The sequence below is a fragment of the Carettochelys insculpta genome, chromosome 1 (assembly GCF_033958435.1).
Source record: "Carettochelys insculpta isolate YL-2023 chromosome 1, ASM3395843v1, whole genome shotgun sequence".
NCBI lineage: Eukaryota > Metazoa > Chordata > Testudines > Carettochelyidae > Carettochelys > Carettochelys insculpta.
Genome location: NC_134137.1, coordinates 261,146,527 through 261,165,636, shown reverse-complemented (window position 1 = coordinate 261,165,636; position 19,110 = coordinate 261,146,527). Strand labels below are relative to the sequence as shown.

At 45.7% G+C, this 19,110-nt stretch overlaps 1 protein-coding gene across 18 annotated transcripts in view; it reads left to right on the top strand.

Moving 5' to 3' along the window:
* Positions 1 to 19,110, top strand: part of CACNA1C (calcium voltage-gated channel subunit alpha1 C) — an 812,008-nt gene that overhangs the window by 677,037 nt on the left and 115,861 nt on the right. For 11 of the 18 annotated variants that reach the window (XM_075005813.1, XM_075005860.1, XM_075005780.1 and 8 more), the window contains 8 exons: positions 2,767 to 2,974; positions 4,219 to 4,339; positions 6,501 to 6,615; positions 8,700 to 8,820; positions 9,840 to 9,909; positions 11,771 to 11,903; positions 15,319 to 15,448; positions 16,963 to 17,022. In XM_075005813.1, coding sequence (XP_074861914.1) covers positions 2,767 to 2,974; positions 4,219 to 4,339; positions 6,501 to 6,615; positions 8,700 to 8,820; positions 9,840 to 9,909; positions 11,771 to 11,903; positions 15,319 to 15,448; positions 16,963 to 17,022 — 958 coding nt within the window. Of the gene's footprint in view, positions 1 to 2,766; positions 2,975 to 4,218; positions 4,340 to 6,500; positions 6,616 to 8,699; positions 8,821 to 9,839; positions 9,910 to 11,770; positions 11,904 to 15,318; positions 15,449 to 16,962; positions 17,023 to 17,163; positions 17,224 to 19,110 lie in introns of all 18 variants that reach the window. The other 7 variants (XM_075005919.1, XM_075005910.1, XM_075005788.1 and 4 more) reach the window with 3 other exon arrangements.

Genomic DNA, 19,110 nt, shown 5'->3' with positions numbered 1-19,110 from the left:
AAGTTTTAATATTCCATAATAAGGGATCTGGAATGCTGACACAGCTTTAAGAATTAGAAAGAAAATATTGACCTGATGAATGGCTAAGCCAGTGAGCCCCTGATCCAGCAATGCATTTAAGCCTGTGTTATTGAGACTATTTGCATGCTTTCAGTTACACATCCATTTAAGGGCTTTGTTGTATAGGGAACTAGAGTTGTACCTTAGGTGAAATTACTGAACTAGAGGAGTTTGATGTTCAGGGAGGTACTCTGGAACTGCTCAAACGCTGGTGTAACTATACAGAAATTAATGGCACTGCACCAGGGATGAATTTGTCCCTCTTTCTCTTTCACTTACTCTTCATACCAAAGCATAAAAATATGCAATCTGTAAGTGTGAAGAGAGATGGGAAGAGCTATTAATTGCATATCCACTGAGGATGCTTGGTGATGTTGAGCCCACAGTTTCAGTAGATTTATCTTCTGCCATTTTGCATTTCCCTTCTTTCTAATTTCAGTTACACTTGAAAGCAGCCTAGCCTCCTTGCAGCACGGCCACTGAACTAGGGGGAAGCACAGCATTTCCCTTAGATGCTCAGCCACTTGGGAGGAGCTGGTTGCTGAGCTTCAGAGGAAAGGCCCATGTGCCTCTCCAGGTCTGGCCACCAGCCCTTTGACAAATGACTGGGCCTCTCTGAATTTTGACTCTGCCATGGAAAAAAGAAAGCAGCTCCTTTTCTCCTGTTTTCGTAGAACACTCGATTAATGGCATTTTAAGTACCCCTGTCATTCCAATTCTGCTCTCTGTTTGTTGTAATGTTAGGGAACGCATCGAGTTCATTTAGAGGTGAAACCAACACAAGGTCTGTGCACCATTTAACTGCCACTTAAAGCCAATTTTTAGTGGCTAATGGGACTTGAGTGGTGCATAAGCTTTGTGCTGGCACTCTACATAGGTTTCAATTTCACCATTAGTGATTATATGTGAAATTTACTGAAGTATAGCGTTTAGAGAAATAAAAACAACCATTAGCTCATCTCCTTCCTTGACTAATCTAGAATTAGAAGATATCCTCTGTTCTCTTTGAATATTTATGTGAAACAAGTGATAGGTGGATACAGGAAGAATCTCACTATTACTGCCTTTTAAGTGTAAATCTTCAGAGATGGTCGGTTTCAGGTTGGCTCCATTGCCAGACCCATAATTGCTGGCGTTGGGGTGACACCAGTATAGGAAAAGGGGCCATGGCAGAGACTGAAGTGGAGTGAGAGGTGTCCAGTAGCCAAGAGGGCAGTATGGAAGCTGCTTCAGAGGTGACATTCTGTGTCCCATAATGCAGCCTGTGCTTCCCCCCACCTCTCCGTGCCATACTGTAATTTGGTGCAGAGAGAAAGTGAAGAATGGTCCCAGCCCAGCTTCTCTCTGTTCCTTTGGGACACTATGAGCCCCCAGGCAGTTTGAATGCTCTCCCAAATGGGACACACAACAGGCCCACTCTGAGCATTAGTCTGAGCCCAGCACCAATATATGGACACACTCGGTAAGGAGTCCCCAGTGCTTATCAATGTAACACTTAGGCTGTGTCTACACTACAAAAATAACTATGTCTAGTTTAAACTTCAAAGTAGGGCACTCCTCCATTCCCAGGAATGGAGTAAGGACTTCAAAGTTGGGAAGTAACTTTGAAGTAAGGGAAAGTGTGTGTAGACTCTGCTGGCTACTTTGATGTAGTGCCTAACTTAGAAGTTAACTTCGAAGTTAGTTCTTAGTGTACACACACCCTCGCTGTCTTAATAGCTGTAGTCAACATTGCATATCATCCTATAAAATGGTTTGGAGTGTTGACTGTCACAAACAGTTACTCTTCCATTAGGAACTGCAGTAAAGGGGCTTCATCTTAGTAACGTCCATGACATTTATGCCAGTCTCGAAAGTTTCTAAAAAAATCTTCTATTGACTGTTAACATCAGGATACAAGTGGCATCTAGATACCAGGGAGATACTAGAAAATGTCAGCTTACAACTGGTGAGGAGCATTTTAAAGATGTACTGCAGCAATGTAATGAGCTTAATTCATAAAGAACAGTGGCAGCACACAATTTGCAAACACAAGTGGTTGTTGAGGGCCTGAATTTGATATCACACCTGTTCATCTCTGGAGTATCTCGACTGAGGCAATGGAGTTACACCACTGAAAACTGGTGTGGGATGAAGATCTGGCCCAAAGTGTCTACCCCAGTCTTCCAAATACCAGAAAGCTCATCAGCCTCCCTCCAGGCCTAGGCATATGTGGGTCCCCACATACACACACCAGTTTTTGGAAAAGTTTGTATTTGTATCCAAATAGTTTCCCCATCTGTTCTTGTCCATTATTACAGAGCTATTCTCTGGACTCTGGTATTCTGGCTGCTGTACCAGCTGTCAGTGTTGTAATGAGGTTCATTGGAATGTTATTCACTGAAGCAGCAAAAAATAATCACTGTATATTGATAAGAGATTTGCAGTGCCTTAAACTGAGAGCACTGCAGTAATCTTCTGTTTCTTTGTGTGTGTGGCCGGAGCTGAAGGGAGGGAACTGTGTACCTACACATGTGGTAGTAAAATTACTCATTAATTGCAGTAGATCTCATTATCTTAGTGTAGCACATGGATGATTCACTGCTTAACAGGGTGTTTGGAAATGCTTGTTTATGTGCAATAGGCAGCCTGAAACAATATCTGATGCAGTCCATGAGCACCTGCCCTGGGAAAGGAATCTTAACTGCCTCTCTTTGGCTTCCTTAGGTATTGGAACTCTTTGAGTAACCTAGTGGCTTCGCTGCTGAACTCAGTCCGTTCCATTGCTTCCCTGTTGCTGCTTCTCTTCCTCTTCATCATCATCTTCTCACTGCTGGGAATGCAGCTCTTTGGGGGCAAGTTTAACTTCGATGAGATGCAACCCCGGAGGAGCACATTTGATAACTTCCCCCAGTCCCTCCTCACTGTATTTCAGGTACGGGTCCCAACAGTTCCAGCAAGGAATTGATGGTCTGTTCATGTGTGGCCCCTATTGGGGTGAGAAGGGCTTGGTCATTCCTGTGCAGCCTGGTAGTCAATGAGACTGTAGATTAAATGAGTCTGCTGCAGAAAGTGATCCACAACAGGAATCTGCAGCTGCTGGGATGGTGTCTGGGGTTAGGAGCTGAGCTGAAGTCCCAGTTTGTGGCAGAGGACAAGCTTCATGTGCCTAATGGGACGGGGTCAGAGGATAAGCACTGTCCTACAAAAGCTAGCATGCCACTCCTGAAGTTGACTAAATTGCTGTGTGGTCCTGCATTAGTTCTTTTCCCTAGCAGCATACTGCTGGGGTCAGACAGGAATTGGAGAGATTCAAGAAAATTATGTTGGGAATGAATCTCCTCTACAGTCTTGGCTGAGAGGCAGCTGGCTTAAAGCTAAAACTATAGAGGCTCATGCACTAAGCTCCAGAAGCATCCCAGGTCTGAGTCTGCCTGTCAGCAGTTACACTGTTCGGGTTGGAACTGCTTTGGGCTGGGGGCTGGACCTGATGACCTCATGAGGTCTCTTCCAGTCCTAGGATTCTATGAATCTAGTATCTATATTCTAAGTAAAGCTTTGCAAGCGTTCACAGAAGAGCAGAGGTTTAGCTAGCTTGGGTACACGGGTGAGGGGAAGTGAAAATCACCTGCCTTACAGAAAACAAGCAGTCCTGTGGCACCTTAAAGGTTAGCGAATTTATTTTTTAAGTAGTGAGAATTCATGGGTAAGACCTGCTTCTAATAAATGTGTTAGTCTTTAAAGTGCTTCAGGACTGCTTGTTTTTGTGAAGCTACATACTAACACAGCTACCCTGTGAGACTGCTCTATAGAGGTATATGAAGCTGTCTGTGACTTGCCCTGCTTGCTACATTGCCGTGTGGAGCATTCTGTTTCAGTGCCTTCCTTCGGCAATCTGGCTGATGCAAACTGGCGCACTGGGGAATAATATGGAAGTGGCCTAGAAACCTGAACAGATCTCTGCCTGGCTCAAGCAGCCAGCCCTCATGGGGACAGCTGGACGTTGAGAACAAAGGCCCCTCTCAGTTCTTTATGATTTCTGGTTAGAGATATCCACTAATCCAAGTATCCCAGGGAGTTTTTTTAGGAGAGGGTGGGGTTTCTTTGTTATCATGGGCTTTTCAGGTTTGCTGCATGGTCTAACACTGTGTCCCTTATTGGCGGGAATGTATCATTCAGATCCTGACTGGGGAGGACTGGAATACGGTGATGTATGATGGGATCAAGGCTTATGGCGGCCCCTCTTTTCCAGGAATGTTGGTCTGTATTTACTTCATCATCCTCTTCATCTGTGGAAACTGTATCCTTTGATGCTACCGTTGCTCCATGCAGAACTGCATTTAAAACCATATTTTACTGCCTTACTTTATCAGGGGATATGAATTTCATGAGTGTCACCTTTAATGTTTGTATTTTGGGTTCTGACAGCTTTCCCCCCTTGTGAACAATTGTCAGAGCAGGATAAGACTGAGCCAGCCCAATATGCCAAATGTAGCTTTGGGTTAATTCCATCATCCTTTTTCCATCAGACCTTCTAGTCCCCACCTTGTCCAGAAACTAAGCTGTGTACCTACTCGTATTTACAAAACAAAAAGCAGTCAAGTGGCAAAATAGTTTATTAGGTGAGCTTTTGTGGGACAGACCCACTTCTTCAGACCATAGCCAGAACGGTCTGGATATGGTCTGAAGAAGTGGGTCTGTCCCACGAAAGCTCACCTAATAAACTATTTTGCTAGTCTTTAAAGTTTTACTTGACTGCTTTTTGTTTTGATAGTGTATAGACTAGCACGGCTTCCTCTCTGTTACTATAGTATTTACAGTGTGTTTTTTGCTTTAATTTATTCCCTTAATATTTTATCCATCCCATGTGGAACAAATATATATGCAGTTTACAATACACTGTATACAAATGCTATAGAAGTTGCCTGTTTTACAGATTTAATTTTATGCAAGATCCTACATACATGCATTTGTACACCAATATAATAGAGATCTCCTTTCATATATTACAGTCTATTCATATAACAGATTAAAAATCTGCATACCCTGTTATCCATGGGTCTCAGCTGGTGCTGAGCACTCTCAGTACCCATTGGCTTCAGAGAGGACTAAAGGCACTAAGCGTACTCCAGGAAGCATTCAGCATATTGCACAGAGCAATCTGAGCATGTGAAACACAACTGTCCTTCCACTTGAATTTGTCTGAAATACGACTGTCCCAAATCCCTGTCTGCTTCTAGTTCCTACTGGTTTAGTTTGTGTTCCACTAATGGATGGTCCCCTCCCCAGGGATGATACATTTTTCATGCTGATACTTCCATGTGATCACCTTAGACTCAGCCTAATTCCTCTGACCTTTCTTCACAATTTAGATTCCTCAGACCTGGAGTGTGACATGACATCTCTGTTGCCCTATGGTACAATCCCATTTATTGGAAGGTCAAGGGAGGCAGTCTGTCATCTTAGAAAAGGCTGCAATTCAGGTTCCCCAGTAAACAGCAAAAAGGAAAACACCAGCCACCTTTGCAAGCCAGCTGGCTTTAGAAGGCTGAAATTTGAGTCCTTGACCCCACAACATGGGGACAATCCAGGAGGATTCTGTATATTAACAATGCAAGCCTTCAACTGGAATTAACTTAAATAGGATCAAACTGTAAAAGAACCTTCATCAAGGAATCCATAAGAGAAGCTGAAATTCAACTTTGCGGTATTAGGGCCTCTGAAAATTGATTGACCTAGACACAAGGGAAAAGAGGGCACTACAGCTCCAGATCCAAATTTCCTAGCTTGTCCATCCAGGCCCCTCAGGTTATTTGAGTATGATTGCTTTGTACGGCATACCTTACATGCATGGGCTTGTGTTGGGACTTGTCAGAGCTGCCAAATGATTCCCTTAGCACTCAGCTATAATAGATTTCACTTTGGTCCCCTTAGAGATACACTGCTAATGACAATGTTAGATGAAATGTCAATTATGGCCAATCAAGTCTGTGGGGAGAACTTTAATGAGGTTGTTCAATTCAAGTGCATAGGCCAAAATTTTCCCAGGCAGGTGCCTAATGTTACAAGGATCTTGAATACATACTGAAGCTCTTAAAGAAAAGTGGCCTGCTGTTTCAAACGTATAAACTGTGTGCAGTTTCCATTGTCTCCAGCGGGACACAGGGGTGCTCCTCTCTTTTGAAAAGCAGGCTGCTTAGATTTAAATACTTCCATATGGATTTAGATGCCTAACTTCAGGAAGGCAGCTTTGACCATTTTGATAACACCGTGTTTTGAGTTAGCCCTTGGGACATGTGAGGAGATGCGTGGGTGTGTGCGCGTGTGAGGCCTAAACATTTGCATGCAGTTGGATTGCAGCTTGCTCATTGGAGCAGACTGGCATTTCAGGTGATCAGGGTTCTCTCTGTCCTGGTCTATGGTTTTCCAAGCCCATTTTCTTTATGCAAATACACAAACAGATATCCTGCTGAATGTCTTTTTAGCCATCGCTGTGGACAATCTTGCCGATGCTGAGAGTTTGACATCTGCTCAAAAAGAAGAGGAAGAGGAAAAAGAAAGGAAAAAACTAGCTAGGTAAGCCCACCTCCTGCTATCATTTGAAAAATGTAAGTGGTTGCAATAAGGGAGGAAAAGGAAGGCTTTAGGGTGACTGTGGTGCACTGCTGTGTGGGGAAACTCAGCTACTAGGGGGACCTTGAATTCTTTGAACTAGCTGGGCTGGGAGCATTGTGGAGGTGATGGTCAGTGGCTGCCTTATTAATACCCTCTGGCATGCAATTTAAAACAGTATTTCTTGACCTTTTTATAAAGTGCTGCTTTTTAAAAATACAATTATAAGTACCCCAAGACTTCTCTCACATACCCTTAAGGGAACACATACTACCGGTTGAGAAACATGGTCCTAAGGTAAACTGAGGTCTTGAAACAAGTGCCATTCAACCTTTCAGATTACTGTTCCCTTTTCAGGCGTCAGATTTGTTCTGCATACCACCAAGTTATACCTCACTTAAAAACTACTTACTTACAAAAACATGTAAAAATATCACAGAGGACTACTCCTGAAAACTTGCTGCTTTGTATCATCTTATTCTCAAATAAATGAACTGGAACAGAAATATTGTACTTACCTTTCAGCGTAAGGCATATGAAGCAGTAGAAACAAGTCATTGTCTGAATGAACTTTTAAACTGTACTGACTTTACTAGTGTTTTTATGTAGTCTGTTGTTAAACTAGGCAAATATTTAGAGGAGTTGATGTACCCCCTGGAAGACCTCAGTGTACCCCTAAGGGTACATGTACCACTGGTTGAGAAACACTGCTTTAAAGCACATTGCTAGCTCTCACGGCTGGGACAGTGTCACCGGAGAGGAGGCATGCAGGGCAGTGGGCTGTGTGCTGTAAAGTTGGCATTTGCAGAGGAGAAGTAGGAAGTGACAACACCACAATGATCCTATGCAAGCTCCCCTAGAACTTTATGATCCCCACCCAATCCCTAACGATTGAGGTTTATCAGAGACATTTTTTGCCAAGACCAAAAAATCAACAGCTTTTTCACATGTGACGCCACATCCCCCTTTCTTATCCCAGTTCCCATGGTGTTTCTCAGGACTCTGCTAAAGGGGAAGCTTCACGCAGACTTTCTCCTTTGCTCCTGGCTGTTGAGCGTGGGCAAACTTGATGTTCTGTCACCACTGGTTCCTTCTCTTTGTCCCCCTGTCTTCTTCCTGGCTGCCTGGAGATGGGAGCTGCTCGGGTATGCTGACCATTCTGCAGGACACCTTCACAGCTGGCCGAGTATTCCGTAGAGCCGGCATAGTGAGCAGAACAGGAGCAACCAGCAAAGACCATCAGACTGCTAGCATGACATTGGGAGCTACACTGTGGAAAATCTGCAGGCAGCATATCACAGATAGCCTAGGGGCTGAAAACTGTTTATCTAGTAGATGTGACTGGCATGAGTTGAGTGAGTGAAGAGAAGACCTGTAGTCAGATCCCTAGGTATTAGGGCGACCATATCTCCATATCCCAAATGTGGAACAGGGAGATATGGGTGGGAGGGATGGATCCTCCCGGCTCTTCCAATCCTTGGGGAGCCAGAAAGGAGGCAGCAGCCACAGGAGCCCTTGAGAAGTGGCAGCAGCCTGTGATTCCCCAGGAGCCCCAAGGAAGCAGCAGCCCCCAGCACTCCCTGAACCCTGGGGAAGCCACAGTCAGGGCCCTGGAAGTGGCAGGGATGTGGCAGCTGCCCACACTCCTGAGGCTCAGGGAAGTGACTCCCACCAGCAGGGGGACGGCCCAAATACGGGACAACGAGTCCCTTTTAAAAAATAAGTCAGGACGCCTTCTTGGCTTCCCAGATACGGGACTGTCCCGCCCAAAATGGGATGTATGGTCACCTTACTAGGTATGCACACATGTACCTGCCTGCACATGCACACACGTACACACACACACAAGCAAGTACTTCACTAAGAAAGCTCTGCAGCTACAGTCATTGACATTGCCTTTCAAGCCAATGGGAAGAAGGGGTCTGCTAGCGCACATGTCCAATGCAGAATGGATGTGTCAGCTGATTGTTGTCACTACGCTGAATTTCTGAGAGTTCCCCTTCCCCCGCCCCGGTAAATGTTTGCTTTTTATCCTGTTGAATTGTTAGGACTGCTAGTCCTGAAAAGAAACAGGAGATTGAAAAGACAGCTGTGGAGGAAGAGACAAAAGAGGAGAAAATTGAGTTGAAATCGATCACTGCTGATGGAGAGTCCCCACCTACTACCAAGGTTTGCTGTCTCCTCCCATCAGCATTCCCTCTAATGTTTTCCATCCATTTTGTTATCCATACCAACGCATGTGCAAATGTGCACCATCAATAGAAACCCATGCTGCCCAATGTGAGTGGCCATGGATGCTCTGCTAATCAGCTGGGTGGCGGCTGAATCTCTCCTGAGCCATCACACAAGCGCTCAGTGTTCAGAGAATGCTGTTTACCACCCAGTGTGCTGTGAACAGTTCAGATTTCTGAATGAGCAAGAAGTCAGGACACTGTAGCTGTGTCTACACGTGCACGCTACTTCGAAGTAGCAGCACTAACTTCGAAATAGCGCCCGTCGCAGCTACATGCGTCGGGCGCTATTTCGAAGTTAACTTTGACGTTAGGCGGCGAGACGTCGAAGTCGCTCACCTCATGAGGGGATCTGAATAGCGCCCTACTTCGACGTTCAACGTCGAAGTAGGGACCGTGTAGACGATCCGCGTCCCGCAACGTCGAAATTGTGGGGTCCTCCATGGCAGCCATCAGCTGGGGGGTTGAGAGACGCTGTCTCTCCAGCCCGTGTGGGGCTCTATGGTCACCGTGTGCAGCAGCCCTTAGCCCAGGGCTTCTGGCTGCTGCTGCTGCAGCGGGGGATTCATGCTGCATGCACAGGGTCTGCAACTCGTTGTCGGCTCTGTGTATCTTGTGCTGTGGAGTGCAAGTGTGTCTGGGGGGGCCCTTTAAGGGAGCGGCTGGCTGTTGAGTCCGCCCTGTGACCCTGTCTGCAGCTGTGCCTGGCACCCTTATTTCGATGTGTGCTACTGTGGCGTGTAGACGTTCCCTCGCTGCGCCTATTTCGATGTGGTGCTGCGCAACGTCGATGTTGAACATCGACGTTGCCAGCCCTGGAGGACGTGTAGACGTTATTCATCGAAATAGCCTATTTCGATGTCGCCACATCGAAATAGGCTACTTCGATGTAGGCTTCACGTGTAGACATAGCCTGTCTGAGCAGGGCTTTCTCTCTGTCTCTTCTGTCTTTGTCAGATCAACGTGGATGATTATCAGCCCAATGAAAATGAAGAGAAGAACCCATATCCTACTTCTGAAGCTCCAGGTACATCCCATCCCCTTTTCCTTACAACTAATACAGGAAGGAGGGGCTCTGTTTTCTAAAGTAACAACTGTTTGATCACACTAATTCAGGTTCTTTGTCTTATTACAATTACCCAAATTCTGAGACCTCTAATTTGTGTCAATGGCTAATGTGGCCACAACAGCAAAGTTAAGTAAAAACACCTCTCCCCTTGCCTTCTATGGCGTAGCAGAGCTAGCCCTAAACATGAGTGAAGAATACAGATTTTCCTGGCATGATCTGTTTTCCAAAAATTCATGCTACCAATTGTCCTTGGTGGTGTTGTCAATGAAATACGAACAGATCAGCTGCATAGTTGTTTGCTGCTGTATTGTACCCTTTATGGAAGCAAAGTGAAGTGAATTGTATAGTAGTTCTCATGGTTGTTCTTTTCACTCTTTTTAAAGATTGGAATTACATTTGCACTCCTGATCTTAGTGATTTGCAAATATGATAGCTGTTAGCCCTGCAATTTCCTGGCTGCTTGGGTCCCTCAAATCAAACAGCAAATCAAAGAGGTCAGGTGATTGGAAATCTTCATATATTCAGGTCTATTTTTAGGAATCTCTTATCTATTATTAGACCAAATTTACTGGAATAATCCATTAGAGAGAGAAGGTGGGTGAGGTGAGATCTTTTATTGGATTTTTTTTTTGTAAAATAGATAAGGTTGTCTCTTTCACCAACAGAAGTCCATCCAATAAAAGATGTTACGTCACCACTCTCTCTTATCCTGGTTCTGACACACAACAGCAACATTGCCTATAATAATCTAGGACATTCTGTTATTAACCTCACCACGGACTAGGCAGAAAAGCACACACAAAAGAATATTGTTTAAACCCTGGAAGCTTGTGAAAAGTAACTTCCAGTGTATTACAAGGTACAAGCCAACAGAAAAATGATCTGTTACAGAAATAATTTTGTTTAAAAAGGTGTGTGCTCTGCATAATGAATGCAAACATTTACCAAACCCTCCCGAGCTGAATTCCTGCTAGCGGAGGTGTGCACTCAGGTTATGTTTTGCAAAGGCTGCTTTTCTCCTGGCCCTAGCAGTTATGCCCAAGGTTAGCATATGACCTGGTTTATCTACATTTTCTAATGTGTTGAGAGTCCAGTCATGCACAGTGAGTGACCTTAGGGGAAGGAGGAAGAAAGCAGGATGTGGAGCTGGAGTCTACCTGGAATTTATCTCATTTTGTGTGAACCAAGAAAACTCTCTTATTAAAGTAAAATTTGTCGTAGGCACTGGCTGTAAGATGGATATTTTGGTTAGCCAGTAATAACTCCCATCTTTCAGCATTTCTACCCATCTTACTAATGAAGGGAACATCATTAAAACAGCCAAATCCTCTTGCACCTTACACAACATAATGTTTGACTTGAGCAGAGGCTTGGAATCCTCAAAGGGTAAAAGTCCTCTTTCAAATCTTACCCGTCAGGTCCCAGGACCCCATCTCCGCAGTTCTTCCTTGCGGGTTAGTCACTGATCTGCACTCTGCCTGAAGCTCTGCTTCTTAGGAACTTGGTTCAAAAGTTATACCTTTGTCTGCGGCCTTTCAATTCTTCTCTTTCCTGAATTCTAAAAAGTATCAATTCTGAGAACTTCCAACTGGCATTTGACAAAGCAGCCGTCGCTCAGTGGAACACTCACTCATTCTGACACAACCTCAGGCAAGGTGTTGGCTCTGTGCCGGGTTCATATAATACAACAGGAGCCATTTCTAGCTGTAGTTCAGCCCAGAGAAGTAACTGAAATTTCAAGGGTGCAGAAAGAGCTTTGCACTCAAGTGAACCACTTGCGGCTATGCCACAACATTAAAAACATAACTGTTTCTTCCAGCAGAGGAAGAGGAGGAGGAGCCTGAAATGCCTGTTGGCCCCCGGCCACGCCCGATGTCTGAACTGCACCTCAAAGAGAAGGCTGTGCCCATGCCAGATGCCAGTGCTTTCTTCATCTTCAGCCCTACCAACAGGTACTTGAGAAGCTGGTGTGCCACAGTGTTCCAACCCCAAAAGGCAGGTCAAGTCTCCTGTTTGTACTGACCCACCTCCCCCAGCCAAAGATCATGCTGTGTGGAGCTTCCTGGCTTTGGGGACTTAGTCAGTCTGCCAGCAGCCCCTGCTTGTATCTCCAAGTAGAAAGCTCTGCTCTTGGCAGCTCTAGGCCAGTATCTCTGCCTAAAGGGAGCTCAGGGCACCTAGAAAGCTTGTAGGAGAGGCAGATCGTGAATGTTTTGTGTAAAGGGGTGTTGCCCTCCGTTTACACACACACCCTCCTTTGAGGGTCTGCCTGCGTGCAGTTTTTCTCTGTTTTCTCCACTCACACGATCCTGTCAACTGCTGAACTCATCAGGTGGGTCTTGGGTGAGGAGGCCCTCTGGCCAAGTCACACATGGACCATGTGAGAGACTAAACAAAACAAACCCCTTCCAGGCTATACTGTGCAACCAGGCCTACCTCAGAGCACTCAGTTATGTGCCGCAGCTCTTCCCGGCTCAGTCCTTTAACAGTCCAACAGGGCCCATCATGGCTGGTTTTATCTCTGTAGCCCTCCCCAGGCTCAGTGTGACCAACAGAGTCTATTCCAGTAGCCTGGTTGGCCAGTTTATATGCTCTGGGATGGAGCACTGTCCCTAAGGTTTCCCCCAGAGACTCTTCCTCTGTTGTATAGTCCTCTGACCTTGGCTCTCCAGTTGGATCAGTCTCTGTTCAGCTGCTTTCCTGCCTGATGGGGAACAGGATGCTGAAAAAGGGATGGAGGAGAAGAGCTCATGGCTCCACAGAGAAGGGCTGGCCTGCTAGGGCAGAGCATTCAGCACCAGCACAATCTCTTTGGTGGCCATCTTGGGGAGATGTGCTTACACACGTCCCCCTCCATAGGCTGTGGTGCTCTGAGACACATACTAGCCCTCAGGAGATCTGTACCACTCTGACCAACACAAGGACTTTAGGGTGACCTCTGCTAAAGTTGAAAAGAAATCTGGGCACCTGAAATAAAATGCATAAAGAAGGGGGTCTGGAGAGGTTGAGGGATTGGTACGGCAGTTACAGTCTCTCATCTGTTATCCACCAGTTCAGATTATTTGTGATCAGCAGAGCAATGAAGAATATTACCATTTGAAGGCTGCTTGGTGGCCAGTCATGTGTAGAATAAGTGGGTAATTTGAGGAGGCTCCTGAGACTACAAACCTATTTTATATAGATGACTGTAAAGCCATCAGATGCCAATGATTGCCAGTCCTTAGGGACCTGCTCCCATTGAAGTCAGTGACAAAACTCTCATTGATTTCAGTAAGAGTAAGACTCCCCTCACACACACCCTGGTTGAGTTGGTGAATTAGTGAGGAAAAGCTACTTGTATCATTAACAGTTCCCTCAAGTCCTCTCGTCTCTGCCCTATTCCTGTTTAGTTGCAAATGCCAGTAATTGAATCCATTAGTATCGTTCCATTTATGTTTAAAAGAACAGCGTCATCACAATTTGGGGCAGTGCTAGGACTTGAGAGTCTGACTAACTGATGGGTTTCCTGATGTGCCGTATTAGTGCAGAAATAACACCAGTGCAAAAACCCTTTCTTGGGTGGGAGCAGGTTCCGAATTATGTTAGACACAAATAACTGAAGTCGTGTGGCATGATTGTGCCAAGCCCTGCGTGTCCAAAGGGGAAAAGGCACAAGGAGCCTCATCTCTCCTGTGCCCCAGTGCAAGGGTTAGAAAGAGCATGGCTCTTGTGCTCTCTTGAGTGTAATACTGTCTGAGGCTAGTGCCACTGGTGGCACTAGGTTCTCGAAAGTGAGTGGGGGGACTATGGCTGTCACAGAAGGAAATGCAGGCTTCATCCTTCCAAGGATGTAAGAGCAACATGCTTGCCTGGTGCACAAGAACCTCCCAGAACTTCCACAGGGACATTGTGTAGGAGCAAAGTGTGAAGTCCCAACAGGAGGCTGTGACATAAACCCAGTCATTCCATCAAAGGTATGGTGTCATTAATGAATGTGGGAGTGTATTCAGTAGGCAGTGGGGTAATGGCAATCAGCTGTGTCAGATTCTAATTCTATCTCTGCCACCATCTCACCATGGCTGTGTCTACACTAGCCCCAGACTTCGAAATTGCCACGCAAATGGCCATTTCGAAGTTTACTAATGAAGCGCTGAAATGCATATTCAGCGCTTCATTAGCATGCGGGCGGCCGCGGCACTTCGAAATTGACGCGCCTCGCCGCCACGCGGCTCGTCCCGACGGGGCTCCTTTTCGAAAGGACCCCGCCTACTTCGAAGTCCCCTTATTCCCATCTGCTCATGGGAATAAGGGGACTTCGAAGTAGGCAGGGTCCTTTCGAAAAGGAGCCCCGTCGGGACGAGCCGCGCGGCGGCGAGGCGCGTCAATTTCGAAGTGCCGCGGCCGCCCGCATGCTAATGAAGCGCTGAATATGCATTTCAGCGCTTCATTAGTAAACTTGGAAATGGCCATTTGCGTGGCAATTTCGAAGTTTGGGGCTAGTGTAGACGTAGCCCATGATTTCCAACCTCTGCACCTATCTGTAAAATGGATCTAGGAGGGCTTGGGTGTTGTATGCAAAAAGGGGACCAAAATAAGATGAGGCTTTACTCCTAATTCTTTGTAAAGTGCTGTGAGATGTTTGTGGGGAGGGAGCTACAGAACTGCATAATAAATTGGAGGGAGGCCCCTGTTCCATTCATCTGTTTTATTTCTTGCCTGCTAGAGTCCTGCTAAGAGTAAGAATTGCTTTGTGTGAGTCTGAGCTTCAGCAGAGAGACACAGTCTGGGGCGGTGTTAGACCCCTAGAAGCCCCAGCCCAAGACCCAGCTTGTGCCTGATATTGCATGAGGCACTGGATGGAGATCTTCCAGTGCCTCCCCAATGGAAATCTCAGTTCCATCTCGGTGTCAGTTGTAAATGAAAAACACGTATTGAAAAGAAGCTGGGAAAACTCCTCTGAGCTGAGTTTTCATCTCTTTTATTTCCCTTTCCTGGAGGCAAGTGGTGTCATTTCAGGGCGAACCAATAAGAGGTCATTTATTGTAGACCACCGCTAAATATGAATAGGGACCAAAACATACAATCAGAGAGAATGGCTGCCATCCTCTCTTTGCTTCACTGAAGCACCAGGGCACATTCCTGCAGTATGTTAAACATCTCATGTCACTCTCTGTGTAGCTCGGTGGGAGCTGAGGACACTCAGCACCTTGCAGGATCAGATTCTGCTGCCTGCCCCAGCTTTTTCCCCCCCATTCTTGAGTCAGAGGGACTTATGCAGAACACTCTTACAGGTACAGACCCAGCCACGAAGGAGGAGGGGTCCCACCCCTTGATTCTTCCGGCATCTGGTTCTGAGGGATAAGATTGTGTCTTTCCTCTCTCTTGCAGGTTTCGTCTCCACTGCCATCGAATCGTTAACGATAACATTTTCACCAACCTGATCCTCTTTTTCATCTTGCTCAGCAGCATCTCCCTGGCAGCTGAGGATCCTGTCCGACACCAGTCCTTTAGGAACCAAGTATGCCTCCCATCCTCCCTCCCTCATAGTGCGTTATGAGCGTGGTTCAACCAAGTCACAAACCCCTGCTGGGATAAACTAATGGCAGCACAGAGAGGGCTGTATCGCAGGCTTCTGGGGCTGGCTTGAGTGGGCCTAGGGAAATCAATGGGCTGTGGAGAAGGCAAGTGAGGGAAGAATTTAGCTCCAGATGTATATCACAAATATCTGCTGGGGAAAATGAGGAAGAGCAAAGGGAGAAGGAAATGTTTTCTCTGGAGATTTTGGGTAAGGCAAGTGACAATCAGATTGGGCTCTAGAAACGTGTTGGATTTCAAATAATCCTACATTTCCCATGCATTTTTGGAACATCAGCTCTTCTGCCATGTACCTGCCCTTCACTTCAGGAACTCAGACCCTAATTCTGACCTTCCTTATGCGGGTATCAATCAGAGTAACACTCCTTAGGTCAGTGCCATCACACTGCTGCAAACCCAGGACTACTGAGGTTAGAAACGGGCCATTGGCATTTGAATGCAGGCTGTAAAGCTATACTCACACTGGAAATAACCCCTGATAAATGTGTTAAATGCCTCTGCTGACCAGGCTGGGAATGGGGGAATTTCCTCAGCCCAGAAAAGTAGTCTAATCTACCTTTCGAAAAGCTCTTATTAGCTCTTGTAGGAGTACTCTGCTCTCACAAGTTTGCCTTACTTATTGTGGGTTGGTACAGAAACCAGAAGAGTGAGCAGATGTGTGTGAGACTTGTGGTAAATGCAGTCCTGAGTGGCAAGTTGGAGCCTTTCTAGTCTAGTCCTGAAAGAGCTTGGAAGACTTTGACATTAGCTAAATGTTTTGTAAAGCATGTGAAATCTTAAACTCCTGTTAGCTGTAATGAGTCCCAGGTTGATAACCAAGTCCCCTGCTGTGACCTGCTTTGGATGTCACTTTACACCTCAGGACCTGCCATTCACTCTGTTGTCCTTCTGGACAAAAACCTATGATTATGTTTAATTTGCTTGTTATTGACCCCAATTCAAGGCAAGTCAGGACAGAGGGGAAAAGAGCAATAGCTGCCCCTGCACAGCAGTTTGGAGCTTTTGTTTTCTTTCCCCCTTCTGCTGCAAAGGACAGAGAAAAACCTGAATGGAAGTTAATAAAAAGGAATCATGTTTTCTACAGAGAGAGACCAGATATCCTTGTATTCTTCATTTGGAAATGTCTTTGGGAGACCCTTGAATTCTTTATGAAATTAAATTAAATTAAATTAAATTAAATTAAAAAAATATTATTTTGCCTCTGAAGCCATATGCGATCGTAACTCACAGCAAAGATTTTATTAATGTGCTGCCTGTATCCTGTAACCAAGAACTTCATTGCCTTCAATAGGATGTTCTTACCAAACCATTTCCCATCTATTCCTTCCTGCCCTCCTATTTAAAGACTTGTGCATTTTGATTTTGAATGGTGATTTCTCATTCCAGTGATCACTCACTGATCGACTTCCCACACCCCTATTCCCTTTTGTTTTACAGATTATCTTTTATTTTGATATAGTTTTTACTGTCATTTTCACCATTGAAATTGCTCTGAAGGTAAAGTCCCCATCTACTCTACCATTATTATCTCTCTGTCATAAGCTTACTAGTTCTCTGCCACTATCTGTTGCTAACACACACACTTGTTTGTATTGGGTCATGCTCAGTACCACTAACCCGACTGTGCTTATTTTTCAGATCCTAGGCAATGCAGACTATGTCTTCACTAGTATCTTTACATTAGAAATTATTCTTAAGGTAACCAATCTGAGCAATACACTTCTCTCTCTCTCTCTCTCTCTGTCTTTGTATCACTTGATATCACTTGAAATCCCATTGTTATCTCCACAGACAGGATTTTCTTTTGCTTTTTAGCTTATTAGTAGTTGTTTAAGTTTTTCAACAAATCTTTCATACAATTTTGATATTCAAATGGTATTTATTATTTAAGGCCAGTAGCAGCATGAAGGGATGATTCTTTCAGGAGATATTAGAAGGGGACAAGACAATGGAAAACAGGCCAGAAATGTACCCCATCAGTTGCCAATCATTACAGGACAGCAGTACATATGTACCAGACCAAGAACCATGAGGATGCAACCCCCTAACATGTGGAACCCACATGGCAAAGTTGCACTGTGTGAACCAATGCCTTCCCCCCTCGTGCAGTATGGCATGCTGAAACCCAGAATGAAGCTCTGAGTCCTGCATCGTGAGATTGGTGTTTGGAGCAGCCAGAAGTCCCTTGTAGCTCAATAGGAGACAAGCAGTAGAAGTCCATGGCAGCCCAGCATGGAAGCTCATTGTTCACAGCTGAAGGAGAATCCTAGAATACCAGTCACTAAAGAATGTGGGCCTATAACTGTTAGGAACTGGGTTCGTCTGTTTAACTTCAAAACACCACAACCGTAGTAGCTCACATTTTCTGCTGTGCTGCGGCATGCAGTGTTCCCATTTAATCCAACGTCCCCAAAAAATAACATATTAGGAAGGAAAGCAGCTCAGCAGCCCAAGTTGAGTCTAACCTTTCACCCTCTGTACAAGGGCATCTCCAAACCATTTGAATTTGTAGTAGAAAATCACTAACGGCCCAGTCCTTATCCCACTAATATGAATGGCAATGTTTGGGAGTCAGTGGGAGTAGGGTGAGTTCCCAATCTTTTACCTCAGGGATGTGCAAACTGGGGGGTGTGACATTTCAAAATGGGGGCACAGCAATCAGCTTCATTCCCGAGCTCTGCTGGGGCCCCCCACTGCCTCTCACAGCCTCTCTCCGGTCACCTGCCCTGTGCAGCTCTTACTGCCTTCCTCCCTCGTCTCTGCTGGCAGACAGCCAGCTTCATTTCTGGGCCCTGCTCTCCCCGTGGGGGCCCTCCTTTGCCTCCTGCAGCTTCTCTCTAATCACCTGCCCTGTGCAGCTGCCTGCCTCCCTACTCTGCAGTCTCTGCTTTCGGCAGAGGGCCAGAATCATTTCCAATCTCCCCCCATTCCCCACGGGCACCTCTGCTGCCTCCTCATTGCTTCTCCAGGCTCAGCTGACCTGCATTGGCAGCCCTCCTGTCCCCCAGGTATTCACTGTCTCCTGGGAGTGCTGGAATCATTTCCCTTCTGGGTTTCCCAGCCACGTTACCTATGTCTCCTGTGAGTCAGGTTTTGCAATTATATTGATCTTTGTTTTGTTCCCTTTAAAGAACTGCCCAGCAGGGCTGGAAAAGAGTGGGGTGGGCTCTTTAAACAGTATGGAGTTGTTTTTGGTGGGTTTTTTCCCTCAAGCTGGAGTATGGATCAGGCTCTTGAAAAACAGTGAGATAAAGAACTACCTGGCATTGCTGGAGGTGGGAGGGCTCTTTAAACAGAGTGAATTTCCATTGATTTGGATTTTATTAGACAGGCTGGGGGGCCCTGGCTAACTGCAGAGATGAAAAGAGGGGCCTGACATAAAATGTTTTCTCACCCCTCTTTTTTTTTTACTAACAAATCCACTAGCAGAGTGGTCTGTTTCCCCCTGGAGCAAAGAACCTTGGAGTAACTATGTCTGGGATTCTGTCCCAGTCCCATTGAAGTCAATGACAAAACTCTTGTTAAATTCAGTGGAACCAGGATTTCAACCTTGTGCTTTTTCCAGCTACAACTGTTAGGAGAGCA